This window comes from Mytilus trossulus, unplaced genomic scaffold (assembly GCF_036588685.1).
Source record: "Mytilus trossulus isolate FHL-02 unplaced genomic scaffold, PNRI_Mtr1.1.1.hap1 h1tg000070l__unscaffolded, whole genome shotgun sequence".
NCBI classification, from domain to species: Eukaryota; Metazoa; Mollusca; class Bivalvia; order Mytilida; family Mytilidae; genus Mytilus; species Mytilus trossulus.
In genome coordinates this window covers 3,214,324-3,236,700 of record NW_026963294.1, presented here as the reverse complement: position 1 = coordinate 3,236,700, position 22,377 = coordinate 3,214,324, and the positions used below count along the sequence as shown (strand labels likewise).

General features: G+C 30.8%; 2 protein-coding genes across 2 annotated transcripts; both read right to left on the bottom strand.

Moving 5' to 3' along the window:
* Positions 1–765: 765 nt before the first annotated feature.
* LOC134699537 (uncharacterized) lies at positions 766–3,574 on the bottom strand. The gene is made up of 4 exons (XM_063561132.1): positions 3,403–3,574; positions 2,467–2,658; positions 2,166–2,249; positions 766–1,227 (listed from the first exon to the last, which is right to left on the bottom strand). The coding sequence occupies exons 2-4, from the start codon at positions 2,491–2,493 to the stop codon at positions 766–768; spliced, it is 573 nt and encodes a 190-aa protein (XP_063417202.1). The 5' UTR covers positions 2,494–2,658; positions 3,403–3,574.
* Positions 3,397–20,858, bottom strand: LOC134699536 (uncharacterized). The gene is made up of 17 exons (XM_063561131.1): positions 20,724–20,858; positions 16,798–17,028; positions 16,217–16,291; positions 15,180–15,290; positions 14,780–14,896; positions 13,690–13,844; positions 12,775–12,820; positions 11,472–11,702; positions 10,734–10,808; positions 9,889–9,993; positions 9,142–9,309; positions 8,445–8,528; positions 7,521–7,675; positions 6,039–6,084; positions 5,004–5,240; positions 4,215–4,289; positions 3,397–3,531 (listed from the first exon to the last, which is right to left on the bottom strand). Exons 1-17 carry the CDS (start codon positions 20,793–20,795, stop codon positions 3,397–3,399), a joined length of 2,118 nt encoding a protein of 705 aa, XP_063417201.1. The 5' UTR covers positions 20,796–20,858.
* Positions 20,859–22,377: the final 1,519 nt, after the last annotated feature.

Sequence of the window (22,377 nt, the reverse complement as noted above, 5' to 3'; positions counted from 1 at the left end):
TTCAAATTATTAACAAAACTTTTGATGCCGGTAAACTGTTCACCAATAACATATCAAGATCGTAGTCGTTCCCAGCCAAATAAAATTTAAAATTATTTTAACACTAAGAGGCAACTAGTCCGCAGACTTCTGGAAAAACTATAAGAACAATCGGTAGATATATATGCAGCAACAAATAATTTTAAAGTGATTATAAGTTAGCGGACCGTGTTGTGTTAACATTTTGTAATCCGAATACTTAAAAATAATTGCGAATGCATGTACAAGTACAGTTATTTTCGCATAATCATATACTTTTACTCTGGTTTTTGCAAATTGGTGTAGGGTACGAGATTTTTGTTCAGTGTTTTCCCGTTTCTTTTTTATGCAGTAAAACAAATTAACAGTTCATAACAATAAAACATGAAAAAAAGACAATCAAAGCAAATATAATAGTTTTTCAGAAACTGATTGAAAAATTTATTACTAATGTTTAAATTAATATTTGGTTCACAACATTAACAGAAATTAGTAATGTTATTGTCTTAATCATGCAAAACAGTTACCTTTTTAAAGTTTTTTTTTAGTTTTATACACACACTTATGAGCGTTCTGCTAACAACTACATAAAACAAGCGTCGATTGGTGAGTTTTGAAGCGACAAGAAAAGTTACACCGAAGTTGTTTTTACTTCTATACAGATATAAATTCTACTGATTTATGTTCTATTATGAAAGAACATGTACATAATCAAAAGGAAACCTGATAGTATATGTCTAGTTTCTACTATTTCGATGTGTCAGTCGCATCTTCAATCGCGGTGTCCCTCGCTGTGGTATCTTTTTCAGCCACTGTTTCGACTTCTGCATCACCATTCAATGTTGTGCCAGTGACTGCTTCCATTTTCATATTTTGCCCTGCAGCTTTATTTTTGTCTGCAATTTCCATCGATTTTACAGGTTGTAATTCAATTTTGTCTTCGTGTTTATCCTGAATAATTGTACTTTCTTTCTTTTGTAAATCAAATGCTCCTCTCGACATCGACTTCTTGATTTGTGATATTTTTTCTGGTTTATCCTTCTGTATTTTCTTATTTTCTGATTTATTTGCTTCATCCCCAATTGATTGTTTCAGAATGATTTTTTCGTTTTCTCTAATGATTTCTTTTGTGTCGTCACCAGCTTTTATACCCAGCGTTAATTTCTTTAGCCTTATAACGTCGAATACAGTCATTATAATGCAACTCATCTGAAAATCATAATTAGAAAGTAAATTTTCTGAGTTTCATTTCAACACATTTCGAAATAACCCCGTAAAGCCGTGTTATAGACATAGTCACTATAATGAGTAGAAAATGGCATTTTCCACTAAATTTATGGAAACTGTAATGATTTTTTTCATTCCTATATTGAACAATTCTATTCTCCCAAACTTAAAATTTATATTGCTTACTGCAAATGCGACACATTGATAAAATTCGATGTGGATTTAACCTGACAGTTACCAAACATCACAAAAACTCAAATGATGTGATATGTGTTTTTTACATAATTTGTTATGTACGCTTTATTGTGTGTGCTTTTTGTTTCGGCACAGGGCTAAAATGTGGTCAGTAGTTGCATTGTGAAAAATAGTTAACATTGTCATGTAAATCTGATTTTAGATATATATATATATATGACGTTGTATGGTTAAATGCCAAATGAACAACTAATGAAGCCAATTTGTTTCATTGAACAAATTAAATTAATTCGAAGCACCTTTCGTTGTCTACCCGAAGTGTAACTTGTTCATAATGATAAGATTGAGAATGGAAACGGGTGATATGTCAAAGATATAACACCCCGATTAAAGAGCAAATAACAACAAAAAACTGAGACAATCTTAACGTATGGATGGTTGAATAGCGGGTACATGAAAGTAGTTTTTTAATTAACATGCGATTCAAACTGTCTGAGTTGATCCTTTGTGGAAACTTTTACCTACTGTAGCTTTTAGCTAAATATCAGTTTCTTGCAGAATAATTCAGTATATTGACTACCAGTATTGTGCGAGCATCAAAACGCTTTTGTTCATTGGAATAACTTCCTGATTATCATATCAAGACCAAATCAAACAATGAAATACTTTATAGAACTTTTAATCACGTCACCTGACTAAAATACATCTGTTGATTCAATACACACCTCAGCTAAAATGGTGATCGCCATGAACACAAAGAAGATTATGCTGTATGTCTTCAATCTTTTTTCAACTGCATCATCACATGACTGAAAGATATATTATTTCTTTTAATTTGATCATATACATTGATGTTGCAGACACTGATTCTCTGGAACAACATGTTCAATTAATTTTGATAAAATTTGCATGAAATTGTGTTGTCACTAATATTGAATTCTATTTTTCTCAAAATAATATGTATCCTTTTATTTTTATTTCAATCCACCAAAAATATTCCCTCACAAATGAGTTCTCAGTACTAACCTGTGAGTAAAAGTATCCGTCTAGCATAGATGATGTACAATGGCTATCTGTTCTTGTAGCGTACGGGAAGACATCAGACTGAGATATACAACATTGTACTGGAATCCGATTACTAGATCTGTCTCCAGACGAGTACCACTTGGTTGACGTAAACGAGGATTCTATCAATGATCCTACTCCACAACATTCTGCCTATAAGTGCAATGTAAGGTACCAAGATTATAATTTAATACGCCAGACCCACTTTTCGTCTACATCATACTCATTAGTTACGCTCACATCAAAATAGTTATAAGGCCAAACAAGTAAAAAGTTGAAGTGAGAACCCAAAATCACAAAAAGTTATGTCAAATTAATACGAATATGCACTCACACCACATCTTCCTATATCTATGATAATATATTTGTTGGATAAGAAAATCCTTAGTTTTTTCCAAAAAAAATATAGTTTTATAATCAGAATAATTTATAAAATTGACCACATTATTAATATTCATGTCAACAATGAAGTTCTGACTACTGGTCTGGTGATACCCTCGGGAATAATATCTTCGAATTTACTGTATCTTGCAATTGCTCACAATAATCTATATTGCGTACTTTTCCAAATAGTTTGCATTTCTTTCAATGCTTTGAACCAATTGTATTTCGCGCACAGTTATTTTAACGATAAGGCGAATATAAATCGTCATGAAAATTTAAATTTTGAATTTTCCTTACATAACTAATATAAATGAATTTAAGATGTGGTATAATTGACAATGAGACAACTCTCCACAAGAGACCAAAATGACTCAGAAATTAACAACTATAGGTCATCGTACTGACTTCGTCAATGAGCAAGCCCATACCGCATATTTAACTATTAGAGTATTGAATACAAACAAATATTTTCTATGTGTCTTAAGTTGTTCAGGCCTCTTCCATAAGTCATACCTGTATAAAAAGCGTATTCCAAGAGAGTGATAATGACGTGTCGTATGTTGCTGAATTCTGAGAGTACTGATAGCCACCATCTTGACTAACAAATTGTGCTCTCAGTTCATTTTCTAGCTCTGATGAAACCTTTGATTAAATTCAAACAATACAATGATGAATACAATTTCTCTATAATATATTATATATATCATTACAGTACACATCTCAGGAATTTTTTGTGGAGTTTTTGTTTCACATTATTTTGTTTGTTTTGCTGTCTTTAATGTGTATTGTTTTTGGTTGTTTGTACGTTTAATTTATTTTTTTTGTACTTCAAAACTCTAAATAAGAATTGTATACACTTATACTGCTAGAAAAGTATTTAATTCGTTACATTTTAAAATATTTTTGTGATTTACTGTTCAATTTTCTTTGTTTATATGTCAACTTCATATTGTCTGATTCGAGTGAAACTGGTGACTATACAGCAGACAAAGCGGGTGTCTGTTGTACAAAGTTATAAGCCTAGTATCTTAATTTAGTTTATAACCACTGGGTTAATACCATTGTTGGTTTCTGTTTCGTACCCGAGATTATCACCTGCTATCACTATTGTGTTGATATGAAAATTCAATTGATGTCATTTTCCGTAATTGTAATACCATAAAATCATGTGTTTTTTTTCTAAAGAAAACAACTTGTACTATAATAATTTGAGTAGACATATGAGCAAGTTCGTTAATTTTGTTTCAATAACGTTATGGACACATAGTAAAATGTCTCTTTAAAAGACATTATTAATACATCCATCATCTTATTTGTCAACTTACTCCAGCCAAGAACTTTCCCCATAATCCTATTTGTACAATGTTAGATACTACAACAGCACTCAATAACCCAACAGTCTATAAATTCAAAATGGTATGTTTAACATAATTCGAATGACAAACAAATGTAGCTTTCATCATCATAATGTTGTTGTTTTGGGCTTCATAAACATGATAAAGTTATCATTAATTCTATATATTTTTTTGCTTGTTCCAAAATGAATTAAGCTTTATATTACCATTTGTTAACGAACATTCAGTTTTTGGGTTTTCCTTGGAATCCGTTTTTTTTTTTTTTTTTGGTTATATAACTGTTTTGTCCCATTTAATAATACCATGAATACCAAGTATTATTTAACATTTTTTTCAAGTTCATATGGCGTGAAAGCAAACCAACAACTGTAGAAAACGCATACAAGTTCAAGCAAGCAATTAAAGGTTCCTTTTTTATACCGTGAACAAAATCTTCGATATAATAGGTATAAAGTAAATACGAGAACAATCCATTAGATCATGATCGAAACCCGTAATCTGACTTGAAATTTGTTTTCGTTGAATCATTAGGAAAACAATCAATACTTGGTGTTTTGTGACTTACGTTGGTTTTTTTTTCAAATAAGAGTTTTTCATGAGCAGGACATGCATATGCGTAATATATACAATCTTAAACATAAGGTACATGTTAATTAAAGTTAACATATCCAAGGTACACCCATGCTTATAATCTTGATGGATTGGTACAAAAGTTTCAAAAAACATAATTTCATATCATTCAAAAATTAAAAAGCTTACCAAAATATTTAGGACTGATTTCCATTTCTGTAAGTCCATTACAACTGTGGAAAAGATAACAATTGCTATAGATACTAACGAAAAGGTGACAGCCACAATGGAAAATATGTTGATGGCCCTTGAGAAGGTATGATCGGTAACGTTTATTCTTGCAAATATGTCTTCTATATCCGAGTTACCAAATACTTTGTCGTATCTTATATTGATGGCTAGACAAAGCACCACAATGCTACATATCTGCAATATTAAACAGAAGTATTTTGGCGAACAATAACAAAGACTTGTAAAAAACATGAGTATTACTTTTTTTCTAAATAATAACTTGATACATGGATAAATTCACACACAAACACACACACACACAAATGTGTACCGTCCTTGATAAATGTTTGCATTTGTATAAATTCAGTTCAGATGACAGTTGTTATCCATTCGTTTGATGTATTTGGACTTTTGATTTTGCCTTTTGATTTTTGATTTTCCTTTTTGAATTTTCCTCGGAGTTCGGTATTTTTGTGTTTTTACTTTTTCCATTATTTTACTTTTATGAATATTTAAGGCTAATTAAAGTGCTTATGAATGGCCATGAAACACATACACTGGTATACATATCCAACATCATTTAAAAATAATCGAACTACATGTTAACTCAATGCAAAACAATATTAAAATAATGTATAGTGTTTTTGTTATTGTAAAATTTGTTTATCGAGTTTTGATGTCGTTGCATTCATGAGAACTTAGTCAAGTTAAATCTTAAAGTTTTCTGCTCTTTGGAAGGAGAAGAGGTCACATGTAAAGAAATTATGAAATAGACATAATCAGCTGGTAATGTGAATCATAAATCTTAAAGAACCGTCTAAAATGAGGTAAAACTTTTGTAATTTTTACAAAAATCTTCTTTCCTATGAAATCTAGGAATATAGATGAATGACAAAATTGGAACCATCAATGATTCAATAATCAAGATATTTGCTATTATTAATCTTATCTTATCTAAATATTACACAGCGTAATCAAATAAAGTGTACTCACAAATATAGTTCCTAGAGATATAAATCGAACCAATGTCAATTTAGACCTGTAAGTAAAGTAGATTATTTAAGTAAGATGCTGCAGCCTAAAATTGCGGTTTTACAATGTACAATGTAATGTGCAAAATCCACTTATATCTTTAATAAGGTTGTTAAACATTATAACAAAAAAAAATCTGCTAAAAAAATTAAAAAAGGCAACAGTGGTATACCGCTGTTCAAAACTCATCAATCCATGGACAAAAAACAAAATCGGGGTAACAAACTAAAACCGAGGGAAACGCATTAAATAGACGAAGAGAACAACGATACAACACCAAAAGGCAACACACACAGAAACGGACAAAGCATCAGACAAAATACCACGATAATAACAAATATAACATCAAAACCAAATACATGAATTTTGGATAGACAAGTACCGTGCCACGTCTTATCTTAATATCTCAAAAATAAGAGAAAACAAACGACACAACGTTAACATGCAAACCAAAAGAAACGAACAATTATAATAAAACAATGGCCATCTTCCTGACTTGGCACAGGACATTTTTAAAGGGGAAAAAATGGTGGGTTGAACCTGGTTTTGTGGCATGCTTAACCTCGCACTTTAATGGCAAAGTTAAATATAACATTGAAAAGACAACATTAAATTACAGGACTACAATACAAATAAATAGAATAACATATTAGACAAAGAAACACATGATAAATAGATAACAAAAAAGCATCAGGTTTAAAATTCAATATGCCAAAAACGCGCCTCGTCCACAACAGATTCATCAGTGACGCCCATATATAAAAGATCGAAAGTGAAAAAAAGTACAAAGTTGTATAGCACTGAAGATCAAAAGTTGAAAAAGATAGTGCCAAATACGGCGTTGTTTGTATGTATGGGATAAGAACATCCTTATTATTTAGAACAATGCATGCTATTGCAAACAGTAAATTTTATCAAATGAATATGAAAGAGATATACATAATGAAACTGAAGTATTAATTAATTACAGAAAACTAAACCCGAATTCATGCTAAGACCAACACAGAATAGACACAACCTAATTTGTATGACTAATTTGTAGGCCTAATAACATCCCTAATTTGTCGTATACAACTATAATACAATTCTTTTATTCACGAATTTGACCTACAGAATAAGACTAAATGTATTTACCGGATTTGTTATAACAAAGGCAACACGACGGGTGCCACATGAGGATCAAAATATGCGTGCCCTTCTGGGGCACCTAAGATCACCCAAAGTTTTGATAGGATTTGTCCTGCTTACTCTTTAATTTTCTATGTTGTGTCTTCTGTACTATTATTTGTCTTTTTGTGTTTTTTTTTAATTTTTAGCCTTGGTGTTGTCAGTTTATTTTCAATCTATGAGTTCGACTGTCCCTCTGGTATCTTTCGACCCTCTATTTTAATGCACCATAAACCCAAATATACTAAAATAACATTTACTGATTTGTTCAATTACCTTTTCCAGTTACTTAAAAAGAACGATTTGATTCCGCTGCAGATTTTTCTAAATATAACAGACTTTGTATGCCTTAGTTTTCCTGTTGAGATGTCGGGGTTTTCCGTCGACCTTATATCTGAATACTCCTTGTTAACAAAGAAACACCCAACGATCTAAGGAAAATAAATGTATGTTTTTGTGTAACTTTGTAAAATAAATCATCAAATGAAAACTTCAAGTACAAATGTATTTGCTTGATAAATAAATTATTTTAACATTTGATACTTGTTTCATACTTGAAGCTTAAGGTAGTTCCCAACACTTTCACTAAAATAAATTTGGCTCGTTTAATTTTCATAAAATTTTGACAATATATTTATATTGATCCTTTAACAAAAATATAAAAATTTCTAAAATTTTGAACTAACTGTTTTATCAGAAAATTTACACTGGTTATATAGCAGTTTAACAAACACCAATTTTGATCATTGAGAAGCTTCATGATCCCTTTAGAACACAACGGGATTAAAACGTTTTGCTGACTTTGCAGAGTTATCTCCCTGTAGTGCTAGGTACCACTTTAAGTGCAAACTTATGATAAAAATGATGTATTGTCCCCAATCATTACGTTTTTAACTTAATGTTTCAATACAATGACAATTGTTTTTTTTTAAATTTAGATGAAAATTCTATAAAAACATAATATAAAAGATGCATTTCAGAATTTTTCATTGTTCGCTGTTTTGCTCCTTGTTGAATGTCGTATGCCAAATTTTACGTCACTTCGTCTTTGATGCATATATCAAACAATTTATTTTACAGTTTTGTTTTACCTCTGTTTCTCTTTTTTTTTTTTACTTTTACATGTGCTAAAAATCTATTAATGTACATCGTTTAAGACCAACAAAAATCAATGTATATACTACTACAAATAAATCAAACCTCTAAAACAATTTGCAGGAGCACAATGGCAAGAAACCATCCAATAAACATGTCAGTCTTGTCCAAGATTACTTCTGCACATGTCTGAAAGATGTAGATTAAATATGTTCATGTTTTACCTTTATCATAACAGTTTTAGTATATTATCTAATTTTCCGTTTCCTTTCATTTTCAATTTTAAAAGAGCAGCTACGCTACCTGTATAAGCAAGCACGTGTATAATTTTGACTTATTCATAGTATGGTTTCATTCCTTGATTGTCATCTTTATATGTGAAAGGTCACTTTGACGATATACGAATATATACTTCAAACCAACTAATTTTAGGGAGCTATTTAATTTCACAACGAGAAATTTGAAACGAATATTAATCACGCCGAATATTTGAAACTTGGATCTTCCCATATTTTTTTTAATAAAATAGGTTTTTTTATCATGTGTATAGAAATATGTATATTTTTTTTTTCAATAACCGGTTCTTAGCGTAGGTACTGAACTTTTGTATTATTTTCTAACATAACGACACACAATGTTAGTGATCACATATATACGTTTATTCATGCTGCTGTACTAGAAAAATCTGACTGCAATTTAATCTTGTTAAGCCGATTAACGTTTCTGTAAAATGTGCAGCAGTAAGGTTATAAAAAATAGTTTTTATGCATTCAATTTAGTATCACGTGTTTATGAAGCTTACATCTGTTTTGTAGCCACCACAGCCACCAAAATAATTGAAAATGCCACTGTAGGAGTTTGTATTTGGATCTTCTTTGTCTAGTATTCTGAGATTAGCATTTTTACAACAGAACTGTATTCCCTGAGTCGTATGTGTTTCGGAGTAATAATTGACACCACAACACTGCAGCTGAAAACATATTCATTAAAAATAATATCATGTAGTAATGACCTTTCTGTAACATCCTTTGTTATTGATTTCAAATGTGTTTGTATTTAAACAAGATTTATCCACAACCCTTCTAGTACTGAATGTACCATATATGTCAATAGATTTTCGCTTAGCTATTGTATTTTGATATGTGTTCAATTTCGATTTCTATTGATAATTAGTACGTGTATTGTCTTTAATTTTAATCTTCATGTATTTAATCACCGTATAACAAATGCTGTTATATTATGTTATCAGTTTTTTCCTTCAAATTACAATAAAAACATATTCCTGTTTTTCAAATGTTCCTACGTATAACCCACAATCGTAGAGATGATCTTTGATTCAATAAACACAACATGTTCTTATAATCTCTGCTTAATATTTATGTTTCATCTGAAATGCAAAATAAATATGCAGGATTCTTGGGAGATAAAACAAAATACAAGTGTCTTGTCATACGTACATTATCATTGACATCACTAACTTGAAATATAAATACACAAGAAAATAAAAAAAGAATTCATTATAACAAGTTAAATGTGTATTATTTCATACTGTCGTGATCATGTCATTCCACTTTCCCGTGATTTCATTTCCGTTCCCTCCATAAAAATATCCTAATTGTTGTAACCATAACTGAAATTTCATACCATCGTTGATCTGCAAAGAAAGTTATGTAACGTTTGAAGGCCAGATTTAAGAAGACTATAACTATGTTTTTTGAATCTATTTAACGCTTGTAGTTTAATTATACTAATGCTAACATATTTGCTCATACACGCGTATCAGAATTAGAAAACACGACGTCGTACAAAATCAAGCTTAAAAGTGACGGATTTTTGTGTTGCGTAAATCACCTAAATTCGGGCTCTCCGGATAAAATTCGAATATCACGGTCCAGACTATGAGTAAATTTCCAACAAATCTATGGTTCGATGGATTATTATTGGGCAATGTTTGTAAATTTATAGCCATCTGGAAATTTTATATACAAAGTTCTTCAAACTTAAATGTATGTATTTTATAGCTACAATACTATCTAAAACACTTCCGTGGAAACCAGTGTGTTACAGGCTTCTGTGATTTGTAAACATACGACGATTAATTGTATAGCTATTAAAAAAACAAGGCTGGTTCAACATATGCCTTATGTGCCGATGTGAAAATTCAAATCCTTGACACAAACAAATGAGGGCCTTAATATAAATCATGGTCAAAATGTTTAAACATTTATGAAACATAATACAATCATGTAATAAGCAGGATGAAAAGACGACTTTGCTTTAAAGTGTTAAATTGATCTTAGTTTATAAAATATAATGGTTTTCTAGATGTTATATTCTTAATCGTTGGGCAACGTTTGAATTCCGTTAATGTACTTTGTATCTACTTTTTCTCACCTCTTCAATAAACACTATCCATATAACAACAGCAACTACTCTTGGTATATGCAAAGCAAAAGACAGAACAGAGCTCTGGAAAGAAAATATGGCATAAGCAATATAATAAGGATGAAAGATGTATTATTTCACTCAGTGAAAAAGCTTCAGACATCAAACTCACAAATGAGTTTGTTTACATCTTCAGATAGATCTACAATTTAACCTATACTTCTTTAACTTATGAACGCCGTCAAAAACTCACCAAAGATACATGTACCAGGATTAAAATTTTGTATTTTCGACAGACGCGCGTTTTTGTCTACATTAGAGTTTTCAGTGACACTCGAATTCACAAAAGTGTTTAAAAGCTAAGTAAGAGAAATTTGGAGGGCATCGAAACCATTGTTGCCAAATACAGTGGGCATTTTATTTTAGTTAAGCAAATTTGAATTTAAAGTTGTTTGCACCAAGTGCTGAATATTATGCTAATAAATAATATATATATCTAGTTTTTATTAGCACATTGTATGTTTATTTCAAGAAAATCGTATTTTTCTTTTTTTGGAATGTCAATATATGGTGTCAGCATTTTTGGGCGGTTTATAACTGGAGTGGTCTATTTTCTATAATTATATCAAGACGTACAAGCTATAAGACAACGTTTGGAGTTATGTGACATTTATAGTTACATATAGTATTTATGGTGACATAATTCGTCAATCAGTCTCAAGTTTCTCTTCTTTATTATTTACAAACCGTAATAAGAAAGCGTTTCGATTTTCTCCAGGATCCAAGCAAGCCAAGTACAGCCACCAACGAGGTACATATTCCAATTACAACCGATGCTGCAGCTAAACCCACCAGTATATCATAGAAATAGTAATGATAAAACTGAATCTTGTAAAATATATGTCTGAGTGAGCCATCACTAATAAAAACGTCTCCTATGAGAGTTAATCCAAGTCCAAGAAGCCCAAGACCTGCTACCTAAAATGTATTAACTTAGTTAAGGTTTTGGGGACACAAACTAATGTATCCTCGCCAAATTATGTATGCGCCTGTCCCAAGTCATGATCCTTTGATTCAGTGGTTGACATTTGTTGCTGTATATCATAATTATTTTTCGTTCATTGTTTTGTACATAAATCTGGCTGTTCTTTTTGTCTATTGAACTGTTTTACATTTGTCATTTCGGGGCATTATTGGTAAATATACGATATGGGATTTGTTCATTGGTAATGGCTGTAGGGTGACCATTTGTTGTTAACTTCTATATAATGGTGTTTCTAGTGTAAAGTAATTTACTGGCAATAAAAGATTATTTTTTTTTTATATTTGTATTATATAATTGAGCGTACAACTAAAGTAGAATTTTTTGTTTTCTTTTTGTCTATTTTTTCTTCTTTTTGTATCTATTTTAGCGTTAAAATGGCAAATTAATTCAAGTTTCTGATTCGTTACACGATCTAATTAAAGACAGAGGTGAGATTTGTAATTTTAATTCTAGTAAGATATACACGTGTTAAAAACATCTCTAATCAAGTAAAAAAAACTGTTATGTCATCAACATTTCTACTACACATGTGGACCTTTATGAGAAAGTTAAAAAGTTATGGCAGCATTTGTGTTAATGGTTAGCACAGAGAAACACTCCAAGCGTTTTATCGCGTTGTTTTCATTTTTACAAGTTTGACCTTTTACCACTGTCAGTGGACTGTAAGTAATTTTGAGTATCTTCAGCTTAAACATCAGTACTTCGATTGTGACATCATATAATTTAAAACATCTGTTAAAAATTTCGATTTCAAGAAAGTAGGGCTTCAACTCCCTCAAGCAAAGTTGTGCGTTAATCGATTTAGCTATTTTGTTTGTGACCTTTTTGGCTAAAGCGCTCTTAAACTGTCTCGGTTCTTATTCATCATTGGCTTTCAATATTTTGCTTTAAGCATTCCTGGTGAAGTTCAATCTAAAAACCTGCTACGGCCGCAGACAATTGCGTGTACATTTCATCACTAAATAGAATCTAGACCGTACGAGGCCCATGACTACTATTACTTACAAGCGAGCTTATTTTAAGTATGACCGATGCAAAACCAACTTTTGACCTGCAACGAAAATAATGTTAATCGATAAATGGTTTTAGATTTGCTGCACCAAATGCGCATTTTGGACTATTCATATCTCTTGAATGGTGTTATTAACATGGTTAAATACTAGTGTGGGTTAATTTATTTATTCTGGGTACCAACTTACATTTTAGAAGAATTTTTGTTTGGTTATGGCGAAGTAAGTCACTCGTTGAACATTAATTTTGCGGTTCAACTGAAACCACACAATCCACGACAAATTTTGTCAAACGAATAATAATAAATCTTCAGTAAGTTTAAATATCATTAACGCTAACAGTCTTTATTCTTAATTAATCTAAAGTGTGTTTAATTGTCAAACAACACTTTACAGTTTGAAGTGTTTTTTTAATATATCTACGTTGTGTTGTCTTTTTTCAAAAATAATTATGGAAATGTATACCATTTTATATATCAAGATTTCATATTTACAGTCTTTTTACAAAAGTGAAAACAATAGGATGATCAAAATGAAACCTGTGTATGTGCTACAGTCTTAGGATGGTGTTAACTTCCCACTTACATTATACATCATTACACCATCCATTCTGCTCCATTACCCCATACAGGTTACACCTTTACACATTACATTATAATGCAATTTAATTTCAAAGAAAGCGTTTGACTGTTTTAAAAAAGAATTTTGATTACAATATTTTAAATTAATGTATAAAATTAAAAAAAAGTTCTTATCAATATTTTCAATAATTTTAAATGTCATACCCCATTATTTAATTTTTTTAGGGGGTGGTTTACACCATCCAAATAATTTCCTGTTGCTCTCAACTACTTTAATTACAATAAAACCAGAAAAATATGTTGCCAATTGAAATAATACTATATTTTACCTGCTCCAATTATCCTTTATGAAGATGATCAAACTCCGTAACATACCATGCTTTAAACTTAACAATAAGTAATACTTGTTCTCCGAAATGCTTGGTTTCTTTTCTTTGAATTCAAGTTTACGGAAGATATATTCAGCTGCAACTATTGAACAAATCTGTAAAAGTAATATTCCGCTAACTAAAAACATCGTATTCGATTAATTTATTTTCCCACATCGTTGATTTCACAATATTTCTTCTAAAAAAATACGTGTCATTTAACCTAGAAATATAGTAATGTACGATTAATCTCCACACAACGATAACTCGAATACAGCTGCTCGAATATAAATTATCTAAGACTCTTAAACATATTAAATAATGTAAATAGGATCAAAAGATTGGATTAAAAGAAAGGTTAATTTGAAGGTCAACTCAGAAAAACGCTTTAAACGCATACAAGCCATAGCGTGTTGTGATATTTTTTCTATCAAATGTTCTTCATTATTTGACATTACTCCCTGCTATTTACATTGTTCTTTTCGATATTGGTCCGTATCGTTTCTATACTCTTATAATTATATGTTTTGTCTTTTGTTTTTTATTGATTGTTAATTGAGATGCAAAGGATACCAAAGAGTTAACAACTAATAAGTCGAAAGCAAAATGATAATAAACTCTTCATAGATATTAGGATGTTCGAATTTAAGGAGTTAAAAGGGCAAACGAAAGTATAGAGTTGAAGGATGTTAAGAAGCCGCAATTTCGAAAGGTTTTCCTATGCTAAGACAATCCAATTATTGCCATGACACAATTAAATTATCAAAGACGTATAGCAGTCTATAAAACACAACTCTGGAAACAAAATACTCAACAATTCGAACCTAATCAATACTATAAAAAAAGGCAAGGGGATAATGAAAATTAAAAACTTAAAACGTCATGTCAAAAAGTTTAACCCAACAAACATTTGAAGAAGAACACTTAATTGAAAACATAACAAATTGAAACACAAAATCCTTCCATCACTGATCGTGCTTTTGTTCGGGCTTGAAGAGTTAACCTGCTCCTCTAGATATTCCACACAGCTTTACATTATATTGATACATACCTGACAAACCATGCACGTCACAATTATCCCGATGTATATTTCTAGATAGCTGCCTAATTCTTGGACATATAAACTCCAGCAATAGTGCCTTTCCGGGCTTGAATTTTGACATCCAAGCTACAAAATCGAAGAAAATCCTCATTCATGTTAGATGTGTGCTTATTATTTATAGTTTCCATACTAATGTAATCAAATTCAAAAAGTGACCGACTCTTTTTGCGTAATTAAAGTCTAAGCATTAACCATCTTCTTTTTCAGATTTCAAAAGTTATATTTTTTCCTTGAATGAAAATTAAAACACGTTATTGTCACAATATAAAATAAATAAATTGTAGCATTTATTTTAACTTCATAATCTACCTGCTGACGTGTCCCTAACACAGTTAAGTTGATGTCTCACCTTAGTTAAGAACTCAGGGAATGTTTCCACACGGTTCCAGTATGATAAGTAATTAGTACCAGATTCATAAGCTTTTGTGTAATTAAGTAATGTATTGTAGAGTTCAGTTTTCTGTTATGCCAAAAAAAGAGAAAATTAAGTTATATTCGACTCAATGTTCTTAGTTATCTGTATGTCTACATTAAATTAAAAGCAAATTGTAAAAATGAAGATAATGTTATTGTTATTCATATGGATGAATTACAGCATTTTCTATTTCAGTGGTTTTTCTTTTTTAATTTTTCTTTCTTTCTTCTCACTCTTTTTTTTTTTTTAAATTTGCTCAACATCAGAGACAATGAAAACAACTTCAATTTAACCCTGCCACATTCTGTATGTATGTGCTTGTCCTAAGTCAGGAGCCTGCATATCAGTGGTTGTCGTTTGTTTATGTGTTACATATGGTTTTTCGTTCATTTTCTTTTATATAAATAAGGCCGTTAGTTTGAATTGTTTTACATTTGTCATTGCAGGGCCTTTTATAACTTACTATGCGGTATAGGCTTTGCTCATTGTTGAAGGCCGTACGATGAACTGTTTGTTTATTTCTGTGTCGTTTTGGTCTCTTGTGGAGAGTTGTCTCATTGGCAATTATACCACATCTTCTTTTTTATATTCATCATGTTTGTTTCCTCAACTGGTTTTTTTTTCTGATGTATTTTAATATATATGACATTTGTATGGCATAAATATCTTCTCTCGCTTTGTTAAGTATATTTATAATGTGCGAAAGAACCTCATTTTTTTCAAATATTCAATTTGTATACTGTTTATTTAGAAAAAAATAACCAGGTTTTCATTATTGCAACTTGGTGAGCATCGCATAAATAAGAGTTAACATTCTGATAACTGATTCAAATATGTATTCTCAAATTCTCAAAATAATCTACATTTTTTGTCAATTCTTCAAAACCTGCAATGATAAATACAGGAAATAATTTCATGTTTTTTTATGTCTGTTGTATTTTTTATTATAATTAACAATATGGACGAATTACCTTGTGATATATAATCGACAGAAGTACTATATATATAATGTATACACAAATCAGGAAGGAACTCAGGACGACGGCCTAAAACAAATAAGTTAATTGCTATTCATTAAAAAAAGCAAAGCTAAAATGTGTGCATGTTATTAAGGGCATGATCTGTTTTTATGTGATATAGAGCAGGATCTGTTTGCCCTTCCGGACCAACTGAGATAACCCCTAGTTACATCGATTGTATCACTAATCGTTTGAAAAACACAGTACACAGAACTTGTATTGCTTTTATTTGTTAGCCAAATATCAGTAGAGCCAAGACCTGAAATAACTGTATTTTTTTTAATGGGATAAAAAGTATACTTTTTTTCTAATATCACTTTTGTTTCATATCTATATATTTCCAATTAAGAGTCAAAATTCAGCTTGCGCTGATTGAATATAGATGTGATAAAAACAATCCTAAACTTCTTTAAACATGAAAAGCTTAAATCTAAAAAAAATAAAAATATTATATATTAAAAGCCGGGCTTAAAATTAGCGCTATGAATGGGATGGAAATATTTATTGATTTTTTTCTGTAGTTTTTTACTTACCACTGCTAACATTAGCTTCTCCCTTCTAAAAGCTCCATACAATCCAACAATGCCGGTTAAAAGTTCTACCACAAATACTCCAATGAGGGAAAAAATAATTGATCTAACAGTTGATCCTAGTGGCATCCCGGCTACAACTTCCAAGTCGATGATTTTAATAACTTCTTCATCTAAAATGTCGTCCTTGACTTTGATATATATTGACATGAATATGAAACCAAAGGTCAGGGTCTGCAATGAATATTTATTTTCATCAATCAAACGGATATATCTTACATTTATTTTCAACTGCTAGCGCTTTAGAAACTTGTTCACCTTTTATGTGACATGCGCTAAAGTAATGGTGTTTCTAATGAAGTAGGGCATGTTTTGATACTTTATGGAAAATGATATCCACAGACCGTACGGTATGTTTTGGTATCATATGGGTTTAATAGGAAAAAAATAAAAAAAACAATTACCAAACATGTGTAGCTTTAGTTCTCCAAGATGCTATTTTAACATTAGATGGATAAGTGAATAAGCGTACAATTGAAATTAAATGTTTGATTTATTCTATATCTGAATCCCATTTTTGTACTCTCGCTCAAGTTGACACTATCTACCACAAGAATTTTTTTTTATTATTTAACATGTTCATGTTTGCGGTCCATGCATGTTCCTTTGCATATGCATTTTTTTTTTTTTTTTCAAAAGTTCACCAATATTATATAACAATTGTCCTTCTATGTTTTGTTTCAACAGTTGACTTCAATTTCAATGAGCATACTGGCCTTTAATTAATGTACTACTAACATGCTTATTACAGGAGATTAAGAGATTAAACTAGCGTGACCTTTTTAAAAGTTAGACCATCTTTTTTTTTAATAGTCGGACCGTACGCGTACGGTCCGACCGTATGTATATTTTGAAAAAGTACGCATACGGTCCAAATCCTCATACGGTCTGGAACATATCCACCAATAAAGATGAGACTGGATATTTGCAACAATATATACACATGGAAAACAGTATTGCAACACCTTGATTTTTTAAAACTTGAAGAATCAGCCTCTTTTTTTGGATAAATATAATAAAATATGTGTATACTATTATTGAAGCATAGTTTATACTATAAATCATAGTTTATACTATAAATCATAGTTTATACTATAAATCATAGTTTATACTATAAATCATTTTTTTCAAACAATTTTTTGTTCGTACATTGGCATTGAAACGAACAAAAAATTGTTTGAAAAAAAATGATTTATATAACCAAAATTTTAATACCAAAATGGAGTGTTTTTTGTACAAGAAAAAGCGTTTTACAACTTTTACTGTAGTCGAACTTTACAATGTCAGACATTTCAAAATTAATCCTTAGATGACTGTTCATATCATAGTTGATCGTTACACGCCAAAGAAATTAGTACTTTGTGCACAGCCTCCATTCAAACGGATAACCGCATCTAAACGTCTTCTGAATCCTGCAATAAATCGACTGATTTGTAGCAAAGGTAGCAGCAACCTTTGCTGATAAAGGGCATTGTTTATTTCATGATGTGTTTGAACTGGGGTGTCCTTCGCGCACTTACCGCCCAATAGTGTCCCACATATGCTCGATATGGTTGAAATCCGGGCTACGACCGTGCCATGGAAGTAAACCGAATTCCATTTGAACATTGGATCTTCCTCCTCGATGCTAATTTACAACTTTGGCGACCTCTGCACTACATTGGATACGGAAAACTGTGTGTCTGTTCGTTAGCAACGGTCTCCGAAATGGTCTTATCGCACGATAACCAGTAGCGATGAGTCGATCTCGAACAGTTCTTGTTAAAAGGCTCCTGTATGGCCACCACTCTCTTTTTAGGATTGTCTTTTATGCAATGGGTTTCCTTCTGACCAACCTTCATTATGCTTGATTTTCCTTAGCAAATAGAATAGGGGGTCTTCAATATCTCGGAATGAGTTTAACAGCGTTTATTGCCTGATTTATTCTCAAAACGACTTATAGTGAAATGGTGATGACCAACAATACGTGCAGTTTTTACAGCGACATCCCTGCTTCCCTTATGCTAATAATCTGCCATCTTGCTGCAGTTAAGAGTTGTCAAGGACCCATTTTAACGTGTCAATCACATAACTTTAAAAATTTTATTATTTAAAGGGTTGAAAACAATGAGGATAAAAACAACTGTTTTGCTGTTTACGGGTACAGTAGCTGCATGTGCAGAAACAAAAATATCAAGTCGATATTTATTGATTAAACTCAGGTGATACTTAAATAATGTTTAACTAGTTCTATTTTACCAAATTATATCCCAAAAAAAGGAAAAGAGTTTTTTAAAATTCAATTTCGATTTGGTGTTGCAATACTTTTTTCCATGTGTATATATAATAAGGATTTATATCTATCAATAAAAGGCTAACTGGGTATATGTCACGATGTGTGCAAGTGTTATAAAAACATGCTTTATCCATCAATTAAGGGGTGGCTGAATATTTGTAACGATATCGAAAAGTTTTACAACGAAATGATGTAGTATCACATAAATAGTCGTCACACAAATCATGTTGGCACCGAAAACATTTCCTGGAAGAGTTCAAACTGTTAGGTGTTGTTCAGATTCATAAATGTATGACACAAATTTGACTGCGAATGACATTTAGATTTCATCATATTCAATATTTTGGAAAATCGTAGTGTAAAGAATTATCTTGTCATAAAGGTTTACCTATTTTCACAGCGCAGGTGTTATAAAACTCATTTAACAAATGCACTAATTGTTGTCAATCTAAAGAATACATTAACATAACAATTGGAAGATTTTATCAATATCATGTACTTCATATCTCAAATAAATATTACCAAATGGGTTCATTAAATAGTCCGATGGCGTCATGTATGATAAGTTAGTCGAAATTGCGTATGAAAAAAGGGAATAAGGGGATGAATTGCACAAAGAAATCACTTAACAATCAAGCCTTAACAATATACCAGCAATAATAAAGGAAATATTCTTAAAACATTTATTATAAAAGAAATGAAAATTTTCTTCAAACATTTATTATAAAAAAAAAAGAAATTTTCTTAAAACATTTAATATAAAATTAATGATATAAGAGCATGAACATCAAGCACAACTGTATAAAAATGACATTTAAACACATATTAAAATACAGCTTGGTGCTTCAACAATTGTTTAAAAAAATTAACGGTACCAATTTTCTTGCACCAGATGCGCATTTCGACAAAACATGTCTCTTCAGTGATGCTCATGGCCAAAATATTTGAAATCCAAAGCTTATATAAAAGATGAAGAGCTATAATTCAAAAGGTCCAAAAAGTATAGCCAAATCCGTGAAAGGAATCAGAGCTTTGCGTGAAATATATACATTCCTTGATTTATAATAATTTCTAATATTTTGAAACAGCAAATTTTGATAACACAAAAAATCCGTATGTTCATACCGAAGTACTGGCTACTGGGCTGGTGATACCCTCGGGGACTAATAGTCCACCAGCAGAGGCATCGACTTAGTGGTAGTAATAAAATTAACGGTACCAATTTTCTTGCACCAGATGCGCATTTCGACAATAAACGTTTCATTAAAATATAAAGATTTTGCACATATATTTTTTTTCTTTAACTTATATAAGTCATTATTCATGATTTCAACCTGAATTTATTTTGATTTTTATTTGTGTTTTACTATCTAAAACTCAGTTATTTGCAAATAAAACATTTAAACATTTTGTACAATTAATAATGTAAAACGTTTAAAAATTGCAATGTTTATATTTCGGATGACGCGTGTTTTGTCTAAGTATCATCAGTGTCAATGACACTTAAACATTGTTAAATGAAAATACATTGAAAGGCCAAATAAGTACAAATTTAAAGTGCATTTAGGACCCAACACCATACAAAATAACTTACCCTTGTAATTAAAGAGGCGGTCAGAATAATATTCGCTGATACAGTAATATGACTTCCATTTATTTTCGCCATTTTAAAAATTATTTGTTGATAGTAACAGTTGTACGGTTGTCAATTTAAAGATCTTGGGACATTTTCGTGGTATTTGCTCTAAACAAAAAATCTATTTTTAAACAGTACATTTAAAGAGATGATATGTTAGGATAGTATGGTGTGCACTTATCTTCATAGTTCATGGTAATTCATTGTATATGTTAACAAAAGAAACAATGTACTCTGATAATAATTGATTTCCGCGAATCTTTACTTTAATAACGTTGTAATTCAAGTACACAACTTATATAAATATGATAGTAAACATTATGTACAGTTTTAACTAGATTTATAAGAACGTTTTGTATATAGATATATTTATATATATATATCTGCAGTGTCTTTTTAAATGTATAGTTCATAAGTTTTATAAATGATTTGCCTCTAAAAGAAGAGCTTGTCGTACATATAATATATACATCATATAAAATACATTATTGTTGGGGTTGTTTTTCCGACGTAGTCGGTATAGATTCGATTTGTGCCCTTTGAACTTAAGGACGCTTAACTATGGCAACAGAATACGCATGCTCGAAAATCCTTTGATTGGACAAAACGCTGTCATAGTGGGTGATTTGGTTGTGTTTAAAACAACGTCTCGTTAATTACAACAGACAACAGTATCGTAATTATATCCCTTCTTAATAAGTCTATTCAAAGGTTTTGTAAGTTTATGAGGTGAATACTGACACCTTTGTGCTTTATAAAGAATATTTCCATAAAAAATTGGATGTGAAATACCTGAACGTATAAAAAGTCTGCATGTTGAGCTATATTTACGAATGATGTCTTTATACCGATGATAAAATTTAGTAAATGTTTTGACTAGTTTGTGATATCGAAAACCCTGGTGTAATAATTTTTCAGTAATACATAAATTTCTCTCGTTAAAATCTAAAACATTGTTACATACACGAGCGAATCGTACAAGTTGAGATATATAAACACCATAAGATGGTGACAAGGGAACGTCACCATCTAAAAACGGATAATTAACGATAGGAAATGAAAAATCATCCCTTTTATCATAAATTTTAGTATTCAGCTTTCCGTTAGTGATATAGATATCAAGATCGAGGAAAGGGCAGTGGTCATTGTTAGTATTAGCTTTATTTAAAGTAAGTTCACCAGGATAAATTTCATTAATATACATACTGAAGTCGTCAATATTGAGAGCCAAAATATCATCCAAATATCTAAAAGTATTATTAAATTTGTTTATCAGATGTTGTTTTGATGGGTCTTTGCTTATTTTTGTCATAAATTGTAACTCGTAACAATACAAAAAGAGGTCCGCAATAAGTGGTGCACAGTTAGTCTCCATTGGAATTCCGATAATCTGACGATATACGGAATCCCCAAAGCGAACAAAAATGTTATCTAGTAAAAATTCCAGGGCATATATAGTATCAAAGCATGTCCAATTAACATAGTTTTTTTGTTTATTGCTACTAAAAAATGACCTAAAAGAGTTTGAACATATATATTCACATTCTGATTTTTTGAATGCCCATTTAATTAGGTGTGTGAATTTTTTCTTAATGAGAATGTGAGGCAATGT

Excerpts from the sequence above, each read along its gene's own strand:
- LOC134699537 (XM_063561132.1), bottom strand. The coding sequence starts at position 2,493 with ATGCTAGACGGATACTTTTACTCACAG. Across the intron at positions 2,250-2,466 it reads ACGGATACTTTTACTCACAG|TCATGTGATGATGCAGTTGA; the intron begins GTTAGTACTGAG and ends TATATCTTTCAG. Across the intron at positions 1,228-2,165 it reads CGATCACCATTTTAGCTGAG|ATGAGTTGCATTATAATGAC; the intron begins GTGTGTATTGAA and ends TATGATTTTCAG.
- LOC134699536 (XM_063561131.1), bottom strand. The coding sequence starts at position 20,795 with ATGGCGAAAATAAATGGAAGTCATATTACTGTATCAGCGAATATTATT. Across the intron at positions 17,029-20,723 it reads CCGCCTCTTTAATTACAAGG|ACCCTGACCTTTGGTTTCAT; the intron begins GTAAGTTATTTT and ends TATTCATTGCAG. Across the intron at positions 7,676-8,444 it reads TCCTGCAAATTGTTTTAGAG|ATCGTTGGGTGTTTCTTTGT; the intron begins GTTTGATTTATT and ends TATTTTCCTTAG.